Source organism: Hydra viridissima, unplaced genomic scaffold (genome assembly GCF_058129835.1).
Source record: "Hydra viridissima isolate aposymbiotic clone 2 unplaced genomic scaffold, HvirCarnegie_v1 scaffold_19, whole genome shotgun sequence".
NCBI lineage: Eukaryota > Metazoa > Cnidaria > Hydrozoa > Anthoathecata > Hydridae > Hydra > Hydra viridissima.
Window position 1 is genome coordinate 1,422,877 of NW_028324318.1, and position 12,700 is coordinate 1,435,576.

At 36.1% G+C, this 12,700-nt stretch overlaps 1 protein-coding gene and 1 pseudogene across 1 annotated transcript; one reads left to right on the plus strand and one right to left on the minus strand.

The window, feature by feature from the left end:
* Nucleotides 1-12,700, minus strand: part of LOC149876627 (uncharacterized) — a 96,309-nt pseudogene that overhangs the window by 34,927 nt on the left and 48,682 nt on the right.
* Nucleotides 1,498-1,893, plus strand: LOC149876631 (uncharacterized). Its single transcript, XM_090075247.1, has one exon. The coding sequence runs from the start codon at nucleotides 1,513-1,515 to the stop codon at nucleotides 1,891-1,893; it is 381 nt and encodes a 126-aa protein (XP_089931373.1). The 5' UTR covers nucleotides 1,498-1,512.

Below are 12,700 nucleotides of genomic sequence, written 5' to 3' on the forward strand. Positions count from 1 at the left end.
TATGTTAAACATGAATAGTTAAATTATAGTCATATTTATGAAAGTTAATTTTACTTTTAAATGAAATTTTCACTTGTATGACTGGATTCTTAAATTAAGTTAAATTATTTTGAAGAACACTTTTTTTTGATGTGGTGTAAACCTGTTTTGCTGATCAGTGGGTTTTATGTGACAACTAGAAAGATCACCTCATACTGCAATTTTGTTTAAGGGTTTAGGTAGTTTTATTGTTTAGGTGGTTTAGATTTTTAAATTAGATTTATGGAGCCTCTTCTTCCCCATATGCAAGCAGTTTTACAGAAATATAAAAGTTTCAAGAAAGAATTTCTTTACAGAAATATAAAAGATTCAATTGCAATGATTAAACCTTACAATGATTTTCTAGACTCTTTTATACTGATATAAACCTTTTAATCAACCAAGAGTGCAATTTATTTATTTTATTTTTTAGTTAAAATAATTAATTTTTTTTGAAGTAATTATTTCTGTATGGGAAAGACTAAATACCAATTATCCTGGGAAAAGAGTTATCCATGGATAAAAGCTTAAAATAAGTCTGTTAACCATGGCTTCTGTAGATTTTGTTATGTGGACATTAACATTTCAGCTGGTGTAACCCAGATTAATCTACATTTGAAGTCAAAGAAACATAAAGAAAATGCAAAATCAGGTAGATTACAGTATAAATTTGTGACAAATTCAGACGGTTTAGCTCTAAAGCTACCTACAAAAAGTATAACATTAAGTACCGAAGACCAAGTAGTTACAGCTGAAATTGTTCGTTGCTTAGATATAATTGATTCAAACTGTGCATTTTCTGCAGCTGATAGTGACAATGCTAAGTATAAGCGTATGTTTCCGGATTCTGAAAATGCTAAAGCATATCAACAAAAATCTGACAAACTTAAATATATGATTCAGTTCGGCATTGCCCCTTATATTAAAAAAATCATTTGGAACGAGTTGAAATGTGTGCCATTCACATTTCGATTTGATGAAACAACTACATCACAAACAAAAAAACAATATGACGCTTATGCCACGTACCATTCTAATCACTTTCAGCAAATAATAACATCATACTTGGGTACATTGTTTGTAGGAAGGTGTACTGCGGAAAACCTCCTTGGTCATTTTAAAAAGTTGTTATGGAAAATTCAGCTGCAACCAGAGTCAATTCTCTCCATCAGTATGGACGGTCCTAATGTCAATAAATTGTTCTTAAAAAAATTAGAAAATGATTTTGAAAAAAAAGAAAAGTTCATTATCACTGTTGGGTCATGTCCGCTCCATACAGTTTCCAATTCATTTTTGGAAGGTTTGAAATCGTTTATTTTTGAGGGAATTGATTTGGACCAATTAGCAATTGATTTGCATAGTTTTTTTAAATATTCTGCAAAAAGAATTGAAGAATATTTTGCTGTGGAATCATTCACTGAGCTTCAAGGTCAACGGATGTTAAGACATATCTCTACTCGTTGGATAAGCATTCAAGACGTATGAGTGAGGGTAATGGAGCAGTTTGACAATTTGCGAGAATATTTTTTAAAAGTTCTACCAAATCAAAAAGAGTTCAATGGTAAAGCAGGTATTGCAACAACTGAAAGGTACATTCGTATTAAGAAAGCACTAAATAATAAAATGTTGCCTGCCATTGCACACTCTGTCATCTTTATTGCTCATGATTTCGAAGGCTTCACAGTTGCATTAGAAACAAAACAGCCAATGATTACAGTCCTGTTCCCAAATATACAGAACCTTCTAAAGAATTTGCTCTCAAAGTTTGTTATTGATGATGTTATTCTGCAACCATCCAAACGGTTGAAACCTATATCAAAGTTGAAAACCCTTGACTTAAATAATACGGAGGTTCACAGCCCAGCTAACAATTAACGTTCAATAAACGTTGTCCTAACGTTCGTTTTAGTCCGTTTAATGTTCGCTGCTAACGTTACATGAACCAACTTTTGTGAACTCCGATTTACAGTTCTTGAACGTTCGCATCGAACGTTCACTGCAAACGTCATTTTGACAGCTCTTGAACGTTTACATATATATATATATATATATATATATATATATATATATATATATATATATATATATATATATATATATATATATATATTATATAATATATATATATATATATATATATAAATTTATTCAGTTGAACGTTTAACTTTAAGGTGAAGGTTTAAATGGAGCTTACTAAAAATTTAAATGCAATCTTTATTTTTATTAAACTACTGCTTTACATACAACTTAACCAACCATGTACATGTAATGCTTTTTTGAGCTTTCAGAGATTTACTTGACAAGTACAAATTTATAATTTTTATCATCTGAAATACATATCAAGCTTATTTGAAAGACTGATTTATTTATTACATTTCAAGGAAAATGGACTCAACTGGCTGAACTGTATACAATTTAAAAATATATGTAACACAAAATAACACCTCTTACAGTGAAAAAGTTCATATATTATCTGTGTGTGTGTGTGTGTATATATATATATATATATATATATATATATATATATATATATATATATATATATATATATATATATATATATATATATATATATAACATTATTATTACATAGTTAATCATTTACGAACAAAGAATGACATAATGTCATTCGTGATGTTAATGCTATTTTATTAACTCATTGCCCTAATATTTGGTGTAGTGGGGCAAACTTTTTAGTGTATTCTTGTTCTAAGACTCCAATCACTTCTTTATATTTGCAAATCAATCTTATTTGACATAAACATGAATGTACTTCAGCTTTTATGCGTAAAAGTGTCACATCTAAAACAAAATATCCTGCAGGCATCCATGCATCATTTTAACAAAATATCATCGCCTTCGATTTGCAAACATATAGTTTTTGGTTTGTGTTCTTCTTAAAATACGAAGTCGAATTTGGTTGGTTAGAGTTAATTCAGGTTGAACACCATGTACATCATCTTCACTATTTCCCTCATAGTTAATGTCATCTGGAATTTCTAATCCTAAGGAAATGCAAAGGTTTTCTAGTAAAGCGCAAGTAAAAAATATTTTGCAGCAAGTTGTAGGGGTGTGCTAAAGTGCTCCACCACTTTTGTGCAAAAACCTCTAACGGTTTTTGAGATCCACAAACTCCAGAAAATGCGTCATGACTTCACTTTACTGCAAGAGACGCATTTAAATAAGGACCAGGCGAAGGAGTACCTAGCGAAATGGAAACACGCAGGACTTTTCTCCGCAGGTCGCAACCATTCAGGAGGCACTCTAATTTTAAATCAGGGAAATAATTTCAACTTTCAGCTAATAGAAAAATTTGAGGATGCGCACGGGCGTTTTAACTATATTATCATCGAAGTTAAGTCGCAGAAATTTTTAATAATTAATGTGTACGCTACGTCCGGACAATCGCGCGACCAAGAGAACGCACGAAAACTCCTTTGGGAATGTCTCGTTGCGAAATTTAAAAATATTAACGCTGAAAACTACGCGATAATTTTAGGGGGCGATTTTAACATGGTCTTAAACGAACTAGACAGACACCCTCAACTAACGCGAAAGAAATGCGCTTCGAGCGAAAAATTTAAAAAGCTCTTGAACCTCTTAAATGTAGAAGACCTTTGGAGAGTTTTTAACCCCCACGGATAAGAGTTTACATACAAAGCCACCAACAACATTTCGTATGCGAGACTGGACAGAATCTACACCAGCAAACATCTACGCCAGTTCACTGACATTAAGCACGAACCGATGACATTCTCTGACCATCAGAACGGAGTCGAGGTTACCATAAGCTTAAACTCACTGGACATCGGCAAGACTGTGTGGATACTGAACAGAAAACATCTCAAAAACCCGCAATACAACGAACAAGTCGTAAAACTAATCACCGACTTTAACGAAAAAACGGTAAACTCCACAAACAAGCGAGAAGAGTGGGACGAACTAAAAAACGCCTTAAAAACTCTTTCCAAAACTTTCAGCAGATCTGAGGCGAAGAGCAAACGCGTTGCTGAATTTAAACTAAAAAAGCAACTGCGAAACGCACTTAAAAAAGCGCATTACAACATCAACATGCGTAACTTAAGCGCAGAACTGAAAATAAAATTAGAGCAATTTGAAATGAATAGAGCGCACGGTGCAGCTGTTCGTGCTAAAATCAAATGGCGCACTCTCGGCGAAAAATGCAACAACTTCTTTTTTCAGCTTGAGAAGACGAAAATTGCTAAGCAAGTCGTCACGCGCATTAAGGATAAGAACGGAAATGAAAAAGCAACCACCGAGGAAATTATTAAGGAATTTGAAAGGTTTTACAAACACTTGTACAAGGAGAGCAAAATCAACCCTGTACACCAAAAGCGTCTTTTAGATCGCGTCGAGGTGAACAGGATAAGCGACTTTCAACAGCATGCGCTAAGCGAGCCCATCACGCTAAAGGAAGTCAGTTCGGCCCTCCAAGGCATGACTAACAACGAATCTCCTGGACCCGACGGCCTAACCGTCGAGTTCTACAAGACCCACTTCAACGTCTTGGGAGATGCCATTGTTTCCATGTTAAACGAGGTTGTTAGCAATATCGAAATGACGACCTCCCAAAAAGAAGCGCTCATATCCTGCATCTACAAAAAAGGCGACAAGTGCGACTATTCTTATTGGCGACCAATCTCCCTCCTGAATACAGATTATAAGATCTTAACTAAAATAATTGCGAATAGGCTAAAACCTGTGCTGGCAACAATACTAAGCGAAGATCAAACCGCGTGCGTGCCGCACAGGACAATTTACCACAACCTAGCCTACCCAAGGGATGTCATTCAAATAGCAAATGATTGCCATCTCGACGCGTCTATCATCTCAATAGATCAGGTGAAAGCGTTCGACAGAGTGGACAGAAACTTTCTGTTCGACTGTTTAGACAAATTCGGCTTTAGCCCTAAGTTCATAAACATCATCAAAACTATCTATTACGACATTAACGCGCGCCTCAAAATAAACGGCTTCACGTCTGAAAAGTTTCAGATACTAAGAGGACTCAGGCAAGGCTGTCCTTTATAAATGATCCTCTACGTCATACAGGCTGAGATATTCGCCTGCTACGTACGTCAAAATAATAACATCAGAAACATTACCATAAATGGACACTTTCATCTTCGATAGATATAGAGACGCCTCCCAGGGTGAGCGCATCTTTCTCACCGCCCACTCGCACACTTCGTTCAAAACTTTGCCACCTTACTACCGGCAAATGGCGAAGCACTGGGCCACCATCTATCAGAAATGTGCCATCACCAACCTAACCATCGAGGAAATTCTGAACCAGCCCATATACCATAACCCCCACATACGCCATCACAACAAAACTCTTAAAACAACACAACTCTCCAAACAGCGAAACATCCATCTCATTGCGGACGTAGCAAAAGTGTTTGTTCCAGGCTTCCTAAACTGTGAGCTCACAGGATTGACCGAAAAACATCTCAACAAAGTCATCATGTCGATCCCTCAGCAGTGGAGAGCTAAAATAAACACCCAACATCAAAACTACGATCACCGCAGAGCCAAAATGCATCTCAGGATCAACGGCTCATCCGACATCTCTTTTCGCGACCTCACACCTAACAACGTGTATCGTATTATTTCCGCTAAGAAACATTACAGCGTTCCAACACACTACCAAAAATGGAACATATATTTTACCGACAGCATGAGAGGCACAACTCAAAAAGAATGGGCTAGACTATTCTTAAACGTGCACAAAAACACCACCAACAACAAAGCTGACGAGGTAAAATACAAAATAATTCACTTCGCTATCCCTACCAACTCCATCTCTAAGAAAAGAGGACATGCCCCGGATGACCTATGTCCGCAGTGCATGATAGCGAAGGAAACATTTGCGCACATGACATACTCATGCTAAAAAGTTCAACCCCTCATAAAATACGCCATATCCATTCTAAACAAAATCTATACTCCGCAGCCTGCCTTCGAAAACACCTTTAAATTTTTCTTATTCTCACACGCAGAGAATGTAAATATTTTTAACCTTGGAAAAAGAATTTTAAACGAGTTGATTTACACAATATATTGTAATAGAATGAGGTCGTTCCATGACCGTTCGACTTTTACAAGACTGAAACTACTCATAGAGTTTCAGTGCAGGCTAAAAAATATTATTTTCGAAGAAAAAGAATTCGCGAAACAAAAGAACACACTGGACGACTTTCTCATCGAGTCTCAAAGTATCTGGGATGCAGATCTCAAACTAAATTTAGACACAAATTTAAACATCTATCTGAGCTAAAAGAAATACCCAGATACTAATTAAATTAAAAAAACTTTTCCTTTTTTTTCACTTTTTTCGTTTTTTCGTATTTCAGTGTTTGTAGCGTCTCTCTCGTTTTTTCGTTTTTTCGCGTTTTCGATTTTTTATATTTTTATGTCCTAAGCCATATGGCATCGTACCTCGGCGTCCGTGTGTTTTGTTTCGTGATTTAGTCCTGCGCTTGTTCAGTGTTGTGAAGTCCTATTCGTGTCCGGTCATGGAGCAGTGGACCATTATTTGTAAATAATATCCATTGTAACATTTTTCGGACACCTCTGCAAGGCATTCGCTGGAGGAGGCAAATAAATACTAATACCTCAAGTGTAGTATCATCATCCTTGCGCCGAAAAGTCGGGCACCACTAAGTGGTGTAAAAAATCCGATGAGGTGCTGGGCCAAAAAGTCGGGCACCATCATTTAATGGTGTATTGATCCGAATGAGGCTCAGTGTCGAAAAGTCGGGCACCACTTGGTGGTGTAAAAAATCCGATGAGGCTGTTTTGGGTGGTGTGCGAAGCTTTGGTTATGAGCTGCTAAAGTCGGGCAGAGGATCCGGGAATGTTCGTTAACTCGAGCACGCGGGGGCCTCAAAGCAGATCCGTCAAGGGTTGGCTCTAATATCAGTCGACAAGACGTAAAATGGGGTGACGTAGGCAAGCGCCGAACATCCTCCCGTCCACAGCTGCCGATGGCTGATGAGACGTTAAAGGAAATAAAAAAAAAATAAAAAGATCAAGATTGGCCTAATGGCTAAGATCAAGTGTAGTATAGTTTGATTGATGTTAGAGTTTGTAAGCTATTTCTCTTGTGATTTTAAAAAAATTAGTTAATTACTTCGGTGTTTTATTTATGGTTTTGCATCTCGCTGCGAAGACTTAGAGACACCCCGCGTAAGAGACTATTTTCTTCAAAACTTTTTTCTCCTCCGCAGAGGCGAAAACGAACTATTTTTTCTGTAGCGAAGCCTTCACTACAGAAAACTCAAATTTATAAAGTACTTATCCTAGTGAAAAAACTTAAAGATATACAGTTTTCACTGTATATCACCCCTTTAGTTTCTTTAAAGCCGAATTCGTTCGCAGAGTTTTATAGATTTCTTTTGACAAAAATCTAAACAACTTTCTCTTAGCTACCCTAGCTAAATATAAAAAACATTTCTTTGAAAAGCAAAAAAAGGAGACTCAAACCCAGTTTGTGCAAATAGAAATGGCATCTTTAAAACACCAATTGGTTTCAAAGCCAACAGGAAACGATGAGTTCCAAAACAGGGAAAAACAAAAAAATGCTGAAACTGGCCTGCCACATTCTGCTGACCACCAAAAAATAAAAAACGCAGACCAGGATATCCGCGGAATACAGACAATCGAAAAAAAAGAGGACCATACCGCAAAATCTCACCAAACCTTTGCAGAGGCCCTCAAGAAAAGAACAAACCAACACAATGAAAGTTATACACCAGCCGCTACATTAAACGCAAGACAAGCGGACAAAAAAGCTTTAAAGGAAGAGATTCACGCAAGAATCCTTCAAACAGCACTCCACACGCCTGACCAATCTCCGGCAGGCATTGAAAAGAAAGTTAGCGAAATTCAGAACGCGATCCAAAAGGTAATTGGCCCAGGATGTATCACCTCCATCCAATACACAGGCAAGGGCCAATATTCCGTAGAACTGAAAACAAAAGAACATGTACAAACGGTATTAATGAGAGGTATTCATTTCCCTGGAGAGATACAAAACGCCCCCCTCAAACCAAGAAGGAACCCAGTCCTCCTCATTACAATGAAGACCGACGCGTCAGTCTTAAACCAAGAAATATATGAAGTTTTGTGCCAATATGGTAAGATTGTAAACATAAATTACGGATATTACAACAACAACAGTCAAATAAGGGACGGCAGACGACTCATACACATCATACCGACCGTAGACGTAGACAAGATACCGCACGCAGTAACGATAGACTACAGAACACACAACCTGTATTTCAGAGGCAAAACTTTACCAACTAGACAAACTACACAAGACACACAGAAATTGCTGGAAGACCTAGATATTTCTGACTCTGACCCTGACGAAATGTCACAGGACGAAAAAGAAGAAAAAGACACAGAGGCAAAGCAAAAACAAAACACAAACACCCCAACCGACACACAAAACAAAGAGACGGAAAAGAATAAGTTAGAGACACCAAAACCAGCACCCAGACCTCTAACAGTAAAAATACCACAACACAAAACAGTAACCCACCCTGTGCAAACACCAGAAACACAGGACAACACAAACGAAACAAACACAGAAAATACACCTACAAACAGCGCTGACGTCACAAAAACGCCACAAAACTCAACTCCGACTCCTACCCCAATGGAAACGGAACCCACAATGACGAACGTAAAACCGGACACCTTACAAAAACCCCCTAAAAGGAAAAGCGCGACAACTCCAACAAAAGAAAAAAAACTAAACGACATAAAAACGAAACGAAAACCTAACCGACCAGAGACCAAACTTAACCAACTACACACACGATATTTCCAAACTAAAAAATAAAAATAAAAATGACTATTACAATAAAAACAATGAATACGGCTGGTATGCGAAATCTCCAGAGGAGAAGGGAGATTTTGCATAACATACAGCAATCAGAACAACATATAACTTTTTTACAAGAGACGCACATCACGCCTGACTTGTACAGACAAACAGCTACGCAATGCACAGGCACCATACTCTTCAGCTCCGGAAAACAAAACACCGACGGAACACTCATACACATAAAAGACCCTTAAAATCAAACCGACAAACACCGTAAACGACGTACAAGGTAAATATCAAATCACATCATACACATTGACAAACTAGACATTACTATGATAAACGTATACGCACCGTCAGGAAACACTACACAACACCAATACAAACGGAAAGAATTCTGGGAAAACCTAAAAAACGTACTATGCACGTCCAGAATTCGAGACAGACACTACATCCTGGCGGGTGACTTTAACGTAACACTTTCAGACAAAGACAGACGTTCACCAGCGCTACAAAAATACAGATGCCATTCACAACACGCATTACAGGACCTTATTTAAACTTTAGACGTAGAGGACATTTACCGCACACTCCACCCTAACGAACAACAATACACACACTATCACAGCCAGACAAAGACGAGAACAAGAATAGACAGAATATACACAAGCAAGACTCTAAGACAATACATCACAAATGCAGAACACCAACCCACCACACTTTCAGACCATTATAACGCACCGACAATCATCATAAACGTACAGCCCCAACCGAGAGGAAGGGGACACTGGATACTCAACAACACCCTACTAAATGACAAGACATACATAAACCTCATGACAAAACAAATAACCATTCAAACAGAAAAACACCCAGACATTAGACAACTACCAGAATGATGGGAATATACAAAACAACAGATAAAAAAAACGACACTGGAATACGCACACAAACGACACAAACAGAACAAAACACAAGAACTGAGACTAACGAGAAAACTGAGAAACACACTGAGAAAGGAGGAACGGAAATATCTAGACAACACCATGAGCACGAACATTAGACACAAACTTAAACATATAAAGAGACGAAAAGAAGAAGCCGCACGAATACGAACAAAACAGATACGGAACAAAGACAGAGAACGCCCGACGAACTATTTTTGCAATTTAGGAAAACAAAGACAGGCACACCACGAAATAACGGAACTGAGAGACAAACAAGGACAAATACAGCAAGACCCCGAACAGATACTAAACGTTATGACAGACTTTTAGGAATCACTATACACCAAAGAAGAACTGAACATACAGACACAGACAGAAATACTAACCGTAGAAGTTTTAAAGAATCAACACCTCCTTGTTAAAGAATCAACACCTCCTTTAAAGAATCAACACCTCCTTGTTAAACCTTATTTAACAAAGATATTGATGGTAAAGGGAACTTTTTAAGTAACAGTTTGTATGCCTGCAAAGAAGTATATCTTAGAAGTAATGCATACTGAATCATCTCTTCAGAATATGGTGGCCTACCTTTTGGCTTATAAAGTTTCTAATATAAGAAGGAAAATTTTCTAGCATACTAATTTTATCAAGTTTTGCATTATGTCCTTTAACAACCAGCTTGGTAATGGAAGTGATGTGCCCTTGCAGAGCAAATGCACATTCAGGTCTGCATCAACTGTTATTGATTCTAATATAGTTGGAAAATATGTCTGTTCATTAAATGCAATATTATAAAATACAACACCTTTTTCAAATCGTTTAAATTTAAACCCAGGTGATGCTACTGCTTCATTCAAGCCATGTAAACTTGTAAATGTATCATTTTTCTCGAATGTATCTAACTGATCTTCTTGGAATATTCTCTTTTTAGGAGGATTTTGAGAAGTCTTTTAAACTGGTAAAGATGATTTTTTTTGCAAAAGTTCACATGGATACTTGGAAGGAACAGGTTTCATTAGCCAATTCAGGGTGCATTTATCACCTCTAGTTATATATTTATCTTCAAAATGAAGTTCACATAAAACAGAATGCTTTGTTGAAATCCAATCTGAACGATTAACAAATCGTATCCAAAGTTTACTTAAGTTTTGGTCTGATGGAAAATGAAATAAAGCAATTTGCTCATGTTTGTTGCTTAAATATCCGGAGGAACATTTTGGTGCAGCACATTTGTTGATCATTTTAAATATAATTTCTTTAAACTAGTAAATTCTTCAAGAAGAAAAGATTTTAAAATAAAACTTGAGCAATTTTTTGTGTCAAAAACATTAGAAACCGGCCTCTAAATTTCCCCTCAAAAATGTGAGATATACGCACTGATCTCTATAATAACTGGATAGCGCAACTCCGTGCAAAACTTCTTATTTTTTGACGCCAAAATCGCCATATTGGAAAGCCCCAAAAATTTTAATCCCGTAAGCTTTAAGTTCTGTTTTTCGGCTTATCGTTTTATCGCTTTATCGCACATATAAGATTTCATTGTTCTGGGGCTTTCCAATATGGCGATTTTGGCGTCAATTTTGATATTAGAGATGCGCTATCCAGTTATTATAGAGATCAGTGGATATACGGCCGTGAATATAGTTGACCATGTTGTTTCCTACTTTTTTTTATCTACTTTCACTCAATTTTTTTCAAATTTAAAACAAATTTATTTAAGAATGCAATGGGCTATATCTTTCCGAAAAAATTAAAAAAAGATTTTTTATTCCTGAGATATGAATGTTCAAAGGCTATGTGACCGAACTTAAACAATATAACGTTACTCCAGTAGTTCTTGATTTTACATAAAAAATAAAATTTTACTATTTGTTATAAATATAATAAATTATAATATTTTGTATTTAATACCAATACTTTTCTTTTTGCGTAGAACGGAGTTATGAACAATCGAGAGATTTTATGAACATTGAACCAATTGCAACAGTATTATAAAAGTTTTTTTAATTTCAAGAATTGTAAGAAAAAAGAGATCTTTCTATCGAAGAAACGTTTTCAATAAAACTCAAAGAACAAAGTTGCAATAGTATACGTGATAACATATTTTCATACCCAGCGTATTTAAGGTGCTTTATAAGAAATTGTCGTGACTCTGTTATTAGTTTAACAAACGAGATGTTTCCGGGAAAAATCTTGTCTGTCTGACACACATCAGATAGATAAAGCACGTTTATTTGCGCGAAGCTGTTATTGCGACCGCAAGCTATCTTTTAAAAATTTTTTGATATTAATAAAACATAAAATGCATATTAATTCTTTTATCATTCACTTATATTTTATTCAACCAAATATATATTGTAAAACATTAAACTACTAAATAAATACTACTAAATAAATATTTTCCACTACTAAATAAATCTTTTTTTTTTTTTTTAAGATAAATTAAATTTAATCTTAAAATGTTCATAAATACCGCTACGCACAGAAAAACTTTCAGCACTGTACTTTCAGAGGCATGGGGATGAACCTTGGAAATTTGAGTCAGTTCGCTTTGTAGGTGGTCTAGTACCACCATCCACTACCTCACCGTGATTTATTTTTCAATGTTTTGTTTGATATTATTAAGTCATATTAATATATAAATTATACTGAATAAGGATATTGCTTACACACAGCACTCAGCTGAATCTAATCCAAATTGATTTGAAGAATGTTCAGTACATGTGACGTAACCTGATTTACTTCCAACATTCCAGCTTATGAACCAATTGTTGTTTGAAAAATGTTTCAACAAATCTGAAACAGATAGACTTTTGTAAACCAAATTTTGGTTACGGTTTTCTGAATCGAAATTTCAGTACTTTCGGTTTCGGAT